This window comes from Electrophorus electricus, chromosome 3 (genome assembly GCF_041902795.1).
Source record: "Electrophorus electricus isolate QZ-2024a chromosome 3, ASM4190279v1, whole genome shotgun sequence".
Taxonomy (NCBI): domain Eukaryota; kingdom Metazoa; phylum Chordata; class Actinopteri; order Gymnotiformes; family Gymnotidae; genus Electrophorus; species Electrophorus electricus.
Window position 1 is genome coordinate 11177501 of NC_137499.1, and position 16507 is coordinate 11194007.

Genomic DNA, 16507 nt, shown 5'->3' on the forward strand with positions numbered 1-16507 from the left:
ATGTGGGATTGTGGTGTGGGATTATTTGGCTCTGCGGGGTGGTGTGGGATTATTTGGTTCAGTAGGGTGGTGTTGTATTATGTGGCGCTGTGGGGTGGTGTGGGATTATTTGGCTCTGTGGGGTGGTGTGGGATTATTTGGTTCTGTAGGGTGCTGTGGGATTATTTGGTTCTGTGGGGTGGTGTTGTATTATTTGGTTCTGTGGGGTGGTGTTGTATTATTTGGTTCTGTGGGGGTAGTGTGGGATTATTTGGTTCTGTGGGGTAGTGTGGGATTATTTGGTTCTGTAGTGTGCTGTGGGATTATTTGGTTCTGTGGGGTGGTGTTGTATTATTTGGTTCTGTGGGGTGGTGTTGTATTATTTGGTTCTGTGGGGGTAGTGTGGGATTATTTGGTTCTGTGGGGTAGTGTGGGATTATTTGGTTCTGTAGGGTGCTGTGGGATTATTTGGTTCTGTGGGGTGGTGTTGTATTATTTGGTTCTGTGGGGTGGTGTTGTATTATTTGGTTCTGTGGGGGTAGTGTGGGATTATTTGGTTCTGTGGGGTAGTGTGGGATTATTTGGTTCTGTAGGGTGCTGTGGGATTATTTGGTTCTGTGGGGTGGTGTTGTATTATTTGGTTCTGTGGGGGTGGTGTGGGATTATTTGGTTCTGTGGGGTAGTGTGGGATTATTTGGTTCTGTGGGGTAGTGTGGGATTATTTGGTTGACTTGATGTGCAGCTGCCTTGCAAGGGTCTGGCTTTTGCGTGCTGTTTGTCGCTCCGCCTACATGTCACAAATTGTCATGCCCACTCAAGTACATGTCTTAGAGTGTCACCAAGGCAACCACTGTCCAATATGTGACATCCTGGAAGTTAGAATTTCACTCTGTTGACTTTTTTTCCCCAAAGATAAACATAAACAGGCTGCGGTTTCTGTGTCCTCATGCTGCCTGTTCTTGACTGGTGATGAAGGTACAGCCAATCACAGAGCTCTGTGCAGAGACAGAGCAAAAGAGAGAGAGAGAGAGAGAGAGAGAGAGAGAGAGAGAGAGAGAGAGAGCGGGCCGATCTTAGTTCTGCTTGAGCTGTTCCTGGTAAACACCTGGAGTCGGCGCTAATCTGCTCAGGCCTGAGCCTTAGTTCTGCTTGAGCTGTTCCTGGTAAACACCTGGAGTCGGCGCTAATCTGCTCAGGCCTGAGCCCTGTTTGACCTCTTTACATGGAAACACCTTTCGGCACCTCTCCTAATGCATGCTAGGGGTAGACCTAAACACCATCACAACTTCCTGCTCGCTCTGCCACTTCCTGTTTACCACACCCCTCTCCGAATAAAGAGAGAGACATACAGAGAGAGAGAGAGACAGGCCGGCACTGGCCCTAACCATGCACTCACAGACACAGTAAACACGTCTAATGTGTACGATGATTTGGGAAGTGTGTGTCGCCTTATAAGAAAAAGTAAACTGGTGTTATAAATAGGATAATTATGCACTGAAGGGAGGCTGTTTGTAGTGTGTGTGTGTGTGTGTGTGTGTGTGTGTGTGTGTGTGTGTGTGTGTGCATGAATGAATATAGGTGAATATGTGCATGTGTGTTTGCATGTACTGTTGTGTGTATTTGTGTGTGTTAGAGGGATTTGTTGTTGTGTGTTTGTGATTTGGTGCATGCGTGCGTGTGCAGGTGGCACGCCAGCTCCAGCCCTCTGTCATTTGGATCGAGGATGCTGAGAAAACATTCTACAAGAAGGTTCCCAAACAAGAAAAAGAGGTACACGCACACACACACGCACACACACACACACATGCGCACACGCGCACACACACACACACACACACACACACTCACACACACACACTCACACACAGTGATTAGATGTCTCAGTAGTGCCGTATGATGAGTCTCCATGTAACTACCCTGAGGCAGTAAAATAAGTCCTCTTCCGCCCTCTCGTGGCTGAAGTCGGTACACCCGCTGCTTTGACACCAGCCCCGTTCACCTCCTGTGTCCACCTCTCCCTCCACCCCCAGCTGGAGCCCAGGAGGCTGAAGAGAGACCTGCCAAAGATGGTGAAGTCCATTAAAGCTGAGGACCGCATCCTCCTGGTGGGAACTTCATGCAGACCCTTCGACGCCGACCACAGGGCGCTCTGTAAAGTTTACAGAAAGATTGTCCTGATCCCCAGACCAGACTACGCCTCCAGACTAAGTACTCGACTATAATGAAATATTATCTAGCGGGATTGTATATTACACCATAATATGCTGTAAAATGTTTAGATTCTGCTTTGATGATAAATATTTTATATCTGTGGATATTTTACTGTATGTTACTGTAGAGATTGAAGCTCTTTTGTAGAAATCTCTGTTGCATTCTCCATATTGCATGGATAAAGAATAAAGGATTCTAGTTTTTTGTGGTGCATGAACCATATCCCTGTAACTGGCCCAGTCCCTGTAACTGGACCAGTCCCTGTAACTGGCTTGCTCCCCGTAACTGGCCTGGTCCCTGTAACTGGCCCCGTCCCTGTAACTGGCTTGCTCCCTGTAACTGGCCCGGTCCCTGTAACTGGCCCGGTCCCTGTAACTGGACCGGTCCCTGTATCCATGTAGCTTTCTGGAGAGAGCTGCTCATGACTAGAGGTGCTCAGCTGGGCCCAACCCTTGACCTGAGTTCCCTGGCAAAGGTCACCGATGGCTACACCCCAGGTCACATTCTGCGGGTGGCACAGAGCGTCCTGAGCGTCCGACGTCTCAGTGAGCAGGTCCGGAGGCCCCTGACGGCCGTTGAGTTCCTCCAGCCCCTCGCCAGGCAAGACCCGGTTTACAAAGAGGAGGAAGAGGCGTTCAAGGTCAGTCATTGGCTGCTGGGATAAAAATATTCATGAATAATGGTGCAGCAAGGTCTTTTTACCTTTACTGTGCCTTCAATGACCTTCTAAATATTCATATTTTATGTTAATTGTAAATAATAACAATGCAAAACTATCCGTTTTCTGAAACGATGGCAGGCTTGGTACAGCCGGACCCCTCTGGGCAAGCGGCGGGCACGTGCCAACGCGTCCAACCTGGCGGCCATGCCAAGAACCAGGAAGAAGAAAAGTGGGAAAGACCTCAAGAACAGACGACAGGAGCGAGTGAAGAACGGAACACGGGATCGGAGGAAGAAGACGAAGTGAACCCTTCAGCACAGCGTGTAGAGTTTTTCCATTTATAAGACCATTAAATTCAGTTTTTGAATCATTTTCACTTTTGTTACAGCTGATACTTAAGTGAAAACCTTGAAACTGCAGACACTTGAAAACTGAAAACTGTTATTTCTCTTTTTGGCCACCAGAGAGCAGCATTGGTCTTTCCCACAGGCGTTCTCTCAAGTTTACTACCTCCTTTCAACGTACAGCTTATTTAATTGAATATGTAGGTTTTTATCCACATAAGACGCTACTAAATAAATTAGCATCTGCATCTACATCTGCAGTTTGTTTTTATTCCCAGTTTAAGTAGCTGGATTTGTGGACTGTCTGATGCCAGATTGTAATCCTTAGAACAATACGCCATTTTGTGAGAGATATTTGACCTCCGTTGTGAAGACGTAGACCGTCAGAATCAAGGCAGGGAACGTTTCACCACGGGAGACTTTTTCCATTGTCTGATGTCCAGACAGAGGAAAGTAGACACACAAGTGTTAGTGAGCCGTGTGTGAGACTATCCTGAGCCGCCATGACGGAGGGTTTGACTGTAGCTTTGACTGTAGGCCGTTTGGGAGCCATCTTATGTCTCCTCCATGTCTCCTGATGCTCCTCTGCTCCTAGAGGAGCTCCAGCCCTGGTTTGGGTGGTGGAAGGGTCTGACCCCCCATCTTTCCTCCATTCATCCTCTCCTCTCCTCTCCTCTCCTCTCCTCTCCTCTCCTCTCCTCTCCTCTCCTCTCCTCTCCTCTCTCTCTCCTCTCCTCTCCTCTCCTCCTCTCCTCTCCTCTCCTCTCCTCTCCTCTCCTCTCCTCTCCTCTCCTCTCTCCTCTCCTCTCTCTCTCCTCTCCTCTCCTCTCCTCTCCTCTCCTCTCCTCTCCTCTCTCTCTCCTCTCCTCTCCTCTCCTCTCCTCTCCTCTCCTCTCCTCTCTCTCTCCTCTCCTCTCCTCTCCTCTCCTCTCCTCTCCTCTCCTCCCCTCCTCTCCTCTCCTCTCCTCTCCTCTCCTCTCCTCTCCTCTCCTCTCCTCTCCTCTCCTCTCTCTCTCCTTTGGTCGGTCCCCTCATTCTTTGCATCAGGTGGGTTTATAGAGCATGACAAACACACACAACTCTCTGCTTCTTCCAGCATCCACTCATATTTAATTGAATTACTGAGATGGTGCGTGTGCGTGTGTGTGGGTGTGTCTGTGTGTGTGAGATTATCCAAGGAAAAGCCCTGAAGCTAGGTGTCATGTTAAGACAAGTGTGAGAGATTTTTTTTTTACATCTCTGCTTACTCAAATGAAGCATGTTGAGTGCACACGTCCGTGTGGAGATGAAAGAAGGTTAGATCTGCTGTGAACAGTTATCACAGCTCAGCGCCAAGAATGGATTTGGACTCCATGTTTGACATCCTTTTTTTAATTATAAAATGCCCCTTTTGACTGTTCTCACAGATCATTTCCATAATTCTACACATATCTTCCCTTCAGGAGTAATTATAATTAAATATTATTCAGATAGGAATATTCCCGTGAATCTTTTCATCTCACTAAGTCCCTGAGTCGAGAGCACCACCCCTTTTTGGCAGCCAGGTGCACCTCCCTCACTGCAGGGAGTCTTTTGGCCATTATTCTGCAATTACTCCTTCTTCCCCTGTGTAGAGGCCGCGGGGCCTGCGTCTCCCGGTGCAGCTCCACCTAGAGCCAGTGTTTAGCCACGCCCTCAGCTCCTCCCTGCCCTCGGGCCCTGCACCAGCTCTACCGGGGCCCCTCCGCCTGTGAGCGCACACACCACAAACTGCTCATGTTAACGGCTAACTGTGAGCGTTTGACAGCAATCACTTCTCTGTAATGACCCGTAAATTCTGCAGAAATCAAGATGGCTCACAGTTGTGTACTGAGGTCTATAAAAGAGGAAACTTCCTGTGATTTGGTGACGTGCACTCTGGTGGGGGACTCACAGGACCGATAGCCGAAGCGTTTTGAATTCCCGCTCATCTGTGCGATGCCACATTCCCGGTCCCAGAGTTGTCATCTTGAATGCTCCAATTATTGAACAATTAGCCAGCTGGGTATTCTAAAACAAAGCAATTAATGTTATGGTAATATGCCTGTTTCTCACTCTTCTCTATCATTTTCTAATTATTCGTTAATTAGTCGGACTTTGTAGTACGTCTGATTAAGAGTGATTAATCAGACAGATTGTGGTATTTAACAAACTCCTGCACAGGGCTGGAACAGATGTCATGTCTGCGCCAATGTGAGTTAAAACCCAGACGCCCTGAGCAGCTAGTTCAACGTAAACACACCAGCACACAGCGCCCATCAGACACAGAGCTGAAGCACAAAGGTGAATTCGTAAGACGGTAAGCGTGGACACTGGAGTCTTACATTAAGCAACCAGTTTTAAAGGACTGAATAGAAATGACCGTTTGGCTGCAGTGGGCATCACGAGCCACTTATGTAAACACACCAGAAACAACCAGTAAAGGGAGCTCAGGACATCAGCTTCAGTAGATCCAGGACATCAGCTTCAGTAGATCCAGGTCCTGCACGATCACTGGTACTGGAGGGTGTTAGTGGAAATGTTCACCATTCCTTCAGATGAGTTATCAGAGTCTCAGAGCAGCTCTCTAGCACCTCTAGAGTTGCTCTGTAACACGTCCCAGGTGTCTCCAGGTGTGGACCAGCCCCACAGTGAGAGTAAATGCAGTGCTGGACGTGAAGGGGCAGTAGAACCAGGTGAGGGTGTCGTTAAAGTCCAGGTGTGCACCAGCACAATTACACAACAGCCCTACCGTATAATCGCTTGCCCCCCTTGCCCGGGTCAGCAGTCCGGCGATTGGTGGGGGGGGGTCCTGAGAATTCACAGGCCCCCACAGCAGGCCTGGGGAGGGGATGGTCCCGACACGCAGCTTTTATGACCCATGAAAACCAGAAGTGCGAGTGATTATCCACAAGGTCCCCTCCAGTTAACCCTGCCTCCGAATCCCAGCAGGACAAGCCCAAAACACAGAAGAAAGAGGCAAGCACCACCAAACACATAAAAGTATGTTAGTCCCTGTCTGCCGATGACCCCATCTCTTGCTTTCTCTCATGCGTTCTCCAGTTTTGCCCTGACTGGTCAACCGGATAGGAGCACGTTTCCATGTGCGTCTTTAGTCCGGGAACGTCATCCTGCCCGTGGTGTGTGGAGCTGCTGTGAAGATGCAGGGGTGGAGGCCTCGGGATCTGGGGTTAAGCTGCATGCTACTGTCCTCATGGAGACCCAGTCTTCAGCACCCCGCTCACCCATAACCCCGCCCACCCAGACCATATTCATATACGTATAAACACGTGCACGTGGCCTCGTGTATGACCTTCTACCCCACGCACAGCCAAAGGTCGATAGGTAAACACGCATGCATCTGCCCCACCCAAGCACCACGTAAGCAAACATTTATCAGGAAGATGCTTCGAGCTGATACCAGTGAAGATCTTTCAGATCGATGTTACAGAACCCAGCGCGACACCTAGCACGCAACAGTGCAGAGATGGGCGTTTTTGCCGTAGCCATGGAGGAATCGCTCTTTTCTCGCGCTTCTCCGCAGTCTGGTGCGCGGTGTTCGCGCGAAGGCAGTGTGCAGCGGGCGCATGTAGGACTAATTAGCACGTGAAGGATGAGGAGGCAGAACTCATTAGGGCTCTGGGAGGCCCAGCATACCGTCGCGCTCTCGCCGTAATGATGCTGAACCCGCCGCGAGCCCGAGACACACAACACTTCATCAAACGTTTCGCTGCACGGGTTTAACCCCGCTGTTGACACCGTGTCTCTCTTTCTCTCTCTCTCTCTCTCTCTCTTTCTCTTTCTCCGGTAAAAAACCTTTGATTCTCCTTCTTTCTTTTCACCTGCTTAGTCTCGCTCGCGGTCCCTCTCGAGCTCTTCATCTCTTTCCGTTAGCGTGTGCCGGGTCTCTGGCTCGTGCTCAAGGCTGTAATTCACCGGGTGTTTTTCCGTTCGGAGCGCGCAGCTCGGAGATGACGTGATGAGGTTTAACTAAACGTTGACCAGCGAGAGCGGAACGGCCCTGTGTGTGTGTATGTATGTGTGTGTGTGTGTGTGTATGTGTGTGTGTGTGTGTGTGTGTGTGTGTGTGTGTGTGTGTGTGTGTGTGTGTGTGTGTGTGTGTGTGTGTGTGTGTGTGTGTGTGTTCCTTGCACTTCAGATGACCTGTTTCTGCTTTAAGCAGAAGGGACGGAAAACACAGCCTGGCGCTGTTGTTTAGTTCTATAGGATCATCTTAAATCGTGCTGTTAAAAACGCCAAAAGCCGGGGAGCAGTGTGAACGTGGAGGAAACGGGGCAAACACCAAGAACTGAACCCACTTTTAGCATCAGAAGTCTTAAGATCTATTTTAATCTGCTCGCCTGCACCAGTAATTAAACGTGTAATAATTAAATAACCGTCTTTAGAGATGTGCGCGACAGTGAGTTGAAGGGAATTTTGGGGAGATCTAATTGGGCGCCTGGTCTGAGCCTCGCCGTATTCTACTGGTTCCAGTCTAGTCTACTGGTTCCAGTCTTATGTCTGGACCTCTGATCCCGTGCGTGTCTGATGGGAACATTACTTTGGTGTTGGTTCCCTGTTTTCTATTCTACAGCTGTCTGTTAGTAGAGAGTGAGGGATGGTCCTTTTAAAATGACTATAATTAACTTAGCGCGCAACATCTGGAATTCTCTTTGAGTGCATTTTCAAGTTATTTTCAAGTTACATGAAACCTTTTCTTGTAGAGCGAAGTAGGTACATTTCGGTGGTTAGAAAAATTCTAATTTGTGCCTTTTTTAAACTGCAACTGGAACCAGGAATTTTGGGCTTCCAAAGAAGCATTTTATATCGTTCAGTGCTCCAAAACTGGCCTGTGGACACCGTGCACATTTTAAAAACACATCATTATTTTTATACGTTTCAAATATATTATTCACATGAAAATGTGTAGTTAATTCCTCGAAGCCCAACTCGTGTCTCTGCCTACAGGGGGCGCCGTGGGCTAATGTGAATTTGAGGGATCCAAGCATGCTGATTATTTTGATGTATTTATTTTTTCTTCTGGTAATAGTCACTTCCCGCAGAAATGAGCAATAGAAAGTAAACGCATAGTTAGTCTGTGCTGACAAATCTGTTGTTATAGAGGCTCAATAAACGGGGCCTCGGTCATTCTAACAGCGCCAGTGTTCTGGGCACGCTCGTGCTGCGAGTTATCCGTCGTATTGCGGGTGTGGTGGGGATTTGTGACACGTGCATCCTTTCATCGCAGCCGCGCGCGTGAATCGCAGACCGTCAGTGGCGCTGTTAAACGTCAGAGACGGTGCGTGCTCGGCGTCTCGGACGCTCGAGCCGTGGATTTCGCGCTATCGCTGTCGTTGCCCCCGTTGTTCATCTGCCTCGAACGCGCCCCAGGGGCGCGAACCACTGATGCTTCACCTCATTTCCTCGCTTTAATAAAGCAAGATGGATTGGAACATGGCGCGCGCGGTCGTGGTGCGGCGCGAACCGTTTAACGCGAAGCACGTTACCAATGAAATGACGACGTGAATGGCGCCCGGCGACGATCCCAGCGAGTTCTGCGCCCCTTGACCAAGCGTGACTGGCCAGGAAAACGCGCCCTGCGATACAGACTTCAGCCTCAAAAAGGCAACTGGCCTAAGGAAACGGGAGGTCGTGCATTAACGCGCACGCTCGAGCCGCCTTGTGCGTAAAAGCCTCCTTGTTTTTGTTTGTGAGTTATTGAAGCTGTCTGGTTATTTTTTTAATTACCCCCCCCCCCCCCCCCCCAAAAAAAGAAAAGTAATCTAACAGACTGTTTTCCGTTTTGAGTAGTATTAACGCTAAAGCGACGTCGTGTGAATGTCAACAGTAATCGACCCAGTCAACTTAGAAAGTAGAAACGTAATGAAATAACAGAAATGCGACTTCAGAACCCAAGTCGTCGATCCAATTTAATGCCAATAGTACATACACGCGTTCCCCCGTCTGTGTGGATATAATGCGTTATCAGCGGGGTTGTAGAGAGAAATAAACCCATACATTCATTTTTCTGTAAATGTACACATACGGCGTCTCCTCTGCCAGCGAGATGTTTGATGAACGAATGTTCAGATGAGATGGAAATCCGTTTGCACCAGTTCACCGGGAGCAGGCACCAGTTCACCTGGAGCAGGCACCAGTCGATACGGGCTCACCCCTTCGCCTTAAGAGGCCGAAACCCCACCCCGCAGGCTTGGTCGAGCGCGATCACGGGACCGTTTAAAGGTTAATCAATCAATTTCATTTAGATCAAATTATCCAAAATCGAAGGCCAGATTTTTTAATAGCCGTTTGTCTTCGAAACAATTGGAGAACAAATTATCCGCATATATACAGCAGCAAAGCGATGGAGCCCCTGGCCTTTCCTAACATGTCTGGACCCGGGCGAAGGAAACAGCGAGTCATGTTTTCATTGGGAGAGGCGAACTGTGCCGAATAAATTATAGCTGACATTTGGGTCTTGATGAAAAGGTTGAGTCTGAGACACAGTAACTAAATAATGTTGAGTGGTCGAACGCTGCAGGCAACGTTTCCAAACCCATTTTCCCAGCAAAACCGCGTCCAGCAGCAATAAAGGCTTTTTAATTGGTTTGTCCACTGAGCACGCCACTTCCAAACACACGCGCGTTTCAGCCCAAATCCCATATGTGTCGCGCCGTGTGATTCACCGCAGCGCGCGGGTGCGCGCGTGCGCTGCTTCAAAAGCATTGTAATTCCGCGGCGCCAATCGCCACTGTTGCACTTTACTGCCCGCGCGCTGAAGGTCTTAAGGGCACGCGGTGTCTCTGGGGCCTTGCTTAATTTAGCCTGCGGTAACCCGTACTGGCACATAATGGATGAGCCCTCGCACTATCACGCAGGAAAGGTTTAATTAAATCATACTCCAATCATAATCCATGTTGTTAATTAAACTGGATAATTTATAAGCACAAAAGAGGGTATTTATTAGCTGTTCTCCAGCAGTGGGTCTATGGTAGTAATATTAGAACCCCCCCCCTCCCCCCCCCTCCCTCCTCCTCTCTCCCCAGTTCTATTGATGCCTCCACATGATTGATAATGAGACAGTCAGTGCTGTACTATTTGTCTAATGGCTGTGCAATTACATCCCCTTGTAAATGACCCATGCCTCATTTCATCCTAATCTATGGAATTTTGATTGAATTTGTCAGTGCTAATTGAAAAATACTGCTATTTAATGTCTGCATTGCAGTCGTGCCTCAACTTGCCTGTAATGAGACAGTGTCCCTGTGACCCTTTTATGGGGGGAGGGGGAGCTGCACCTTCATTTTTAGAGTGGGGAGGGGGGGTTGTGGAGCAGAGGTCATGCTTTTAGGGAGGGTGCAGAGAAGGTCCCCACAGATTAGGAATAATCCAAGGCATGTCCTAAAAATAAAGGCTTACGTGGTGTTAATGATGCAGCAAGATCTTAGTGATAATATACATTATAAAGTATAGGGGACACAGTGAGGTATATCTGTATAACTTAACCCCCAGTGTGGACGTTAATCTGATTATTAGAACACCATCCAAAAATACACACTCGTGACAACACCATCCAAAAATACACAGTCGTGAAAACACCATCCAAAAATACACAGTCGTGACAACACCATCCAAAAATACACACTAGTGACAACATCATCTAGAAATACACACTTGTGACAACACCATCCAAAAATACACACTCATGACACCATCCAAAAATACACACTCATGAAAACACCATCCAAAAATACACACTTGTGACAACACCATCCAAAAATCACATTATGACAAATATTCATCTGTATTACCTTTTCCACATGCCATCTTACATGTCTGTGCCTGATGTTTGCATTCAGAGAGACGATTTGAGTTTCATTTCATCACATCTTATCGCATGTAGTAATATTATCAGATGTAATATCAGATATAGTGATATTTTCAGATGTAGTAATATCAGATTTAGTGATATCATGTAGTAATATTATCAGATGCACTGATATTATCAGATGTAGTGACATCACATGTAGTAATATTATCTGATGCAGTAATATCACATGCAGTGATATTATCAAATGTAGTAATATCAGATGTAGTGATATCAGATGTACAGATATTATAAGATGTAGTAATATCAGATGTAGTGATATTATCAGATGTATTGATATCACATGTAGTAATATTATCAGACATAGTAATATTCAGAAATTATGGCAAAGCAGCTCCTATGAGTCAATGCCGCAACCGTCCATAAACCGCATGTCTGTCAGTGATTATTAGGTTTCACGGTACGTCTGTATAAAACAGCCTTGTCTTGTAGATCTCATACTTCACAATACTCAGCAGGGATTTTCTTTTATGTTCAGTTTTGCATTTTAAACCATCAGATGTATGTGTACGTACCTACATGGACTTTTTGACCAAATTTGCAGCTGTGAAGTAGGAAGGAATAAACCAACAGTGCAGAAGTGCATTATATTATAATCATAAACATACACTCACAACCCCATTTATTACAAATGTGTATTTATTAAATCACCTTTAGGTGTCTGCCTGTTGCCATGGCCGCACTATGTTAGCCTTCCTCCAGCCTGTCATCATCGCTGGTGTTAACTGTATACTTTTGCTGGCTCGGCCCTACAGTGACATGCACACATATCAAAAGTCTACATGTGAAAACTCTGACACACTCCTGCAAGCATAGCGCTGTGACCATCAGCAGCCCTGCAGTGTTGAGCAGGGGTCACGACCTGAGTCATATCTGGTCAACTGTAGGCCTGTCATCAGAAACTAGGAAGGGGCGGTGGGAGAGAAGGATGATGGACAAACAGTGCAAATCTATCAAATGCACCTATAGAACAGGTATCCCGAATAAAGACTGAGTGGAGGTACAAGGTAGACGTTAATGACCCAGTAGTAGCTGAGTGTGTCTGTGGCATACAATCATGCCAGTTCTCTGCCTGCTCCGTGCATGGCAGTGTTTGCATCACTTTTCCAAAAACACCAAATACACCAGAGAACGCAGAGGCGTGTAAATGTGAGGCAGGCAGAGGCCACTATTGACCCTGTGCGAGTCCTGCCGATATTAGCACGCGCCATGAGAGACGTTCAGAGCGCCTGGTTCAGAATGACACACTGTCATACAGGCAGTCTTTAAAAACTTCTGTTTGCATTAAAATTGTTAAGTAATGCTTTATTAAAATGCGTGGCAGCTGTATGCTTGCTAGATTTATATAAGGGGAAATTATATCTGACCGCAAAAAGAATGAACTGTTCCAACAACTATGTGTGCAAAAGATTTTATATTAAGCTTGTTCTCACTCAATGGAAAATCTCACACTATAGTAGACGATGTTCATATACATGAGCACATTTAGATTTGAACAGCAATAAAAAAAACAAATGTCACTGAAAAACAAAACATTTGTTATGAATTCAGATTCACAAAAACACAAAAGAGAAGAGGTGAATACATTCATCGCAGGTTTAAACGCACGTGTAAAGCCACTGTAGCATTAAGCTTGTAAGTCTGAGTAACAGATTGCATGGGCTTGTCTGATTGTTTTGCGCTGACAGTTTAAGTAAGTTTGGGCGCGTTGGAGACAGACACAGAGGCTCGCTCGCCCGCGCGACGGGCCAGCTCCACGCGAACGTGCGGACAGCGACCAATAAGAACGGCAGAGCCGCCGTGGGGGTGGTCCTCGTGCCGTGTCCAGGCGCTTAAACGCAGGGAGCGGAATTCAAACCAACACTTCAGTAGCTGGTCACACATGATGCGATGACCAGGAGTTCATGGCGCTTTGAAGACGAGCGACTGAAAGTTCCCCGAGGCTGAAGGAACGCGCAGAGGGAAAGAGCGTGCGCGCGGCAGACGGGAGGGAGCACGCGACCTACTCGGTATGACATTTTTTTTTGTGTGCGGTCGTACTTTCAGACGCGCTGAACACGGAATTACCGACGTTGCATTAGTTTTCCGTTTCTCACATGCTGATCCTAGAACGGAAAACCCCGAATGCCGACGATCATAAGAACAAATGCAATGGTTTAAACATCCGGAAAACAGTTTATCCCGGGATTACCCAAATCAGAATATCAGACGCTTGTTTGTGACACTGTTCATACCGGCACCTGCGACGTTCATAGGAGAATCCTCCCGGTAACTGTACTGGTTCTCTCGTGACTCCTCTCCGTAGATATAAGAGCTTATGAGTGCAGCTTTTAGTTCGTCTTTCATGATGATGCAGCGTCCGGTGGGAAGTACCACTGCCTTCAGCATCGACTCGCTCATCGGTGGGCCACCGCAACCGAGTCCGGGCCATTTCGTGTACACGGGGTACCCCATGTTCATGCCCTACCGGTCGGTGGTGTTGCCGCCGCCCCCTCCGCCTCCGCCTGCTCTACCCCCGTCCGCGCACCCGCACCACCAGATCCCCGGGTTACCGGGCGGCTTCTGCTCCAGCCTGGCGCAGGGCATGGCTCTCACGTCCTCGCTCATGGCCACTCTCCCGGGAGGGTTCTCCACCTCGCCACAGCACCAGGAAACTGCCAGGAAGTTCGGATCTCAGTCTCTTCACGCGGTCTTCGAGAAATCTCAGGATATTCGTTTGGACGGAGACGACGGGAAAAGTTTTCTAACGAAGGATTCCACGGCATTGCTTCCGTTCCACGACGAAACCGCGCAGGCGACTACAGGTTAGAAAACGGACTGTTACTTACTAACCATTAAACTCCCTCCCTTTGTTTAAACAGAAACTCAAACTGAATCGAATAATGACGTTTTTCACGATGTTTTTATCTGGCAGCATAGCACAGGCTGTCAGACAGTGTGACACTGTTCATACTCACGTTTGAATTGTCAGTGTTTTGTAAGAAAGCACTTGGAGACAGAGTATCTGACATTCTCAACTTTTTTTTCCTTCACTCGTGAACGTTACTCAAATTGGTATTCTGGCTTCTATTCGTACTGAAAAATTCGTACTTGCTCCATATATTTTTTAATTGAATAATTGTATTTTTCCAGCTTAATTTTGTTATAGGCCGTACATTCGAATAGATATTTTATTAATTTCTTTATTGTATAACTTGATGAGGGGAACATTTCGGATAGGAATAATGATTTAAGTGTTAAAAGTGTTAGGTGGGAATAAATCAAATTCTCGATTAGGATCCATTTCTTTCATATAAAGAAACGAGACAGTACACCAAAGACAAAAGAGGGAGACTGTCTTCGAAAATGTCACTCGATGTTTTATGACAAAATAACGAAGTGAAAGCCTGAGGAAATACAACGTTACGGTTGTGGCTCAGAGCCCCACAGTGGCACGAAACTCACTTATCAAGTGTATTAAGGCCCTCAGCAAGCGTCTCCGGAATGGCGCCTGGAGGCCAAGCGCTTCAAACGACTAAATTAGCCCATTTTAATTGAGGGATTGAGAAACAGGCCGTTGTGTTTAAATGTATGTGAATCCGTAAGCGAAATTCAATGTCACCTCGATCATTTAGACGCGTGCGAAGAGCGGGAAAAATGGGACCCAACACTGACCACCACATTACCGGAACGCGCCATAAGAGACTCGCAAGCGAATGGGGCAGGACTGTAAAACACCCCTTAAATAACAACAACAACAACAACAACAGCAACAATAATAATAACAATAATAATAATAATAATAATAATAATAATAATAATTATTATTATTATTATTATTATTATTATTATTATTTGTACTAAAACTATAAACTTTTTACACTCAGATAACACTAGGGCCTTTTTTTTTTTTTTTTTGAGAACACGTCATTTTTTGATTTATGCGAAGTATTTTTGGAAGCTTTCCAAAAGGAACGCCATGCGTAATTGCGCGTAAAACTGGCCACAATAAACAGAGTATGTTGCTGTGGATCGTTACCGATGTCCCCGGGGCTTGAAGCAGTGAACGACTAAGCGTATTCTCACGTCCATCGCTACATTTGTTGACTTTTTTGAAAGCCAGCTTTCAAGACTAAGTGATCTGATGTCGATTCTTTTTCTCCGCAGTGCGAAGTCACAGCAAAGACGATTCAAAAGAGGACGAGTGCAACAGAAAGGACGAGAGCTTCTCCATGGACAGCGACTTAGACTACAGCTCCGACGACAACGTCACCGGTAACGCGCTGTGTCAGAAAGACGACGGAGACGCCAACGCAGGACTCGAGGAGGGCGCCCACGGTGGGAACGGCTCTGGCAATACCACATCGACCGGTAAAAACCGGAGACGGAGGACGGCTTTTACGAGCGAACAACTTTTGGAACTAGAGAAGGAATTCCACTGTAAGAAATACCTTTCTCTCACAGAACGGTCGCAGATAGCCCACGCCTTAAAGCTCAGCGAGGTACAGGTCAAAATTTGGTTTCAGAACCGGAGAGCCAAGTGGAAACGGGTCAAGGCAGGGAACGTAAACACCAAAGCCGGCGAACCTTCCAGAAACCCCAAAATTGTGGTACCCATTCCGGTGCATGTCAGTCGGTTTGCAATACGGAGCCAACACCAACAGTTAGAACAAGCGAGACCTTGATACATTTGTCTTTAAAGTTGGACCAAATACTAAATGAGTTAACATAAATTAATCATTTTAGAGATGAAACTAAAATCCACATATTAGATATGAATATAATGAGGTTGAGGTGGATATCTCCGCTTGCCCTTGAGGAGTAAAGGAAATTCGAAGCAAGCGACGGCTTGCGCGTTGCTTATAGGCCTGGCCCAGCTTCTGATGACTCGAGGTTCTGGTAACTGGGAAAAGAAACTGGTAAACCGAACCCTCTTAGAACAAAAGACCTAAGGAGCACATAGAGAGAGAGAGAGAGAGAGAGAGAGAGAGAGAGAGCAAGAGCGAGTGAGAGTTGTTGCGGACCAAATTACGAACAAATCACAAACCAGAGACAGACTGTTCTCACGATTTAGCGGCACATTTCAGAGTTAAGAATAAGTTACATTTGAATCTGTACTGGTCTGTTGGCCGCCGTGAGGTTTCTAGGATCCCGCGTGCGTTTCTTTTAAAGCTCGAGCCTCCAGACTCACTGTCACACTTACACTGAAAGTGAAACTCAACGGCGTCCCCTCAACACTGTAGCCTGCGCCATTAAACCCGTGTTCTTTATTTGTTGTTATTAAGATCCATTCATTTTCGGTTTCTTTAATTTAAAAAATTCCTGACTTCATGGGGCACGTTGCTAATTTATTTGATATTGTGCTAAAAAAAAGTTGCGAACCGTTGATGACTATTTTGATTTAAAATTATTGTGTGGATTAAAGGTGGACCATAAGCAACTATGAAA

The 16507-nt window shown here is 46.7% G+C and overlaps 2 protein-coding genes across 3 annotated transcripts in view; both read left to right on the forward strand.

Annotated features, from left to right (window-relative positions):
- Nucleotides 1-3465, forward strand: part of drc11 (dynein regulatory complex subunit 11) — a 33813-nt gene extending 30348 nt beyond the window's left edge. The window contains exons 16-20 of one of the 2 annotated variants that reach the window (XM_081710238.1): nt 1663-1749; nt 2010-2187; nt 2592-2830; nt 2990-3174; nt 3316-3465. In XM_081710238.1, the coding sequence (XP_081566364.1) occupies nt 1663-1749; nt 2010-2187; nt 2592-2830; nt 2990-3157 (672 nt within the window). In that variant the 3' untranslated portion in view covers nt 3158-3174; nt 3316-3465. Of the gene's footprint in view, nt 1-1662; nt 1750-2009; nt 2188-2591; nt 2831-2989 lie in introns of both variants that reach the window. The other variant, XM_081710237.1, reaches the window with a different exon arrangement.
- Nucleotides 3466-12820: 9355 nt separating this feature from the next.
- On the forward strand, nt 12821-16507 carry gbx2 (gastrulation brain homeobox 2). The gene is made up of 2 exons (XM_027004628.3): nt 12821-13884; nt 15227-16507. The coding sequence occupies exons 1-2, from the start codon at nt 13398-13400 to the stop codon at nt 15742-15744; spliced, it is 1005 nt and encodes a 334-aa protein (XP_026860429.1). The 5' UTR covers nt 12821-13397; the 3' UTR covers nt 15745-16507.

Coding starts and splice junctions, on each gene's coding strand:
- gbx2 (XM_027004628.3), top strand. CDS start 13,398: ATGAGTGCAGCTTTTAGTTCGTCTTTCATGATGATGCAGCGTCCGGTG. Junction 13,885..15,226: donor AACCGCGCAGGCGACTACAG/GTTAGAAAACGG, acceptor TTTTCTCCGCAG/TGCGAAGTCACAGCAAAGAC.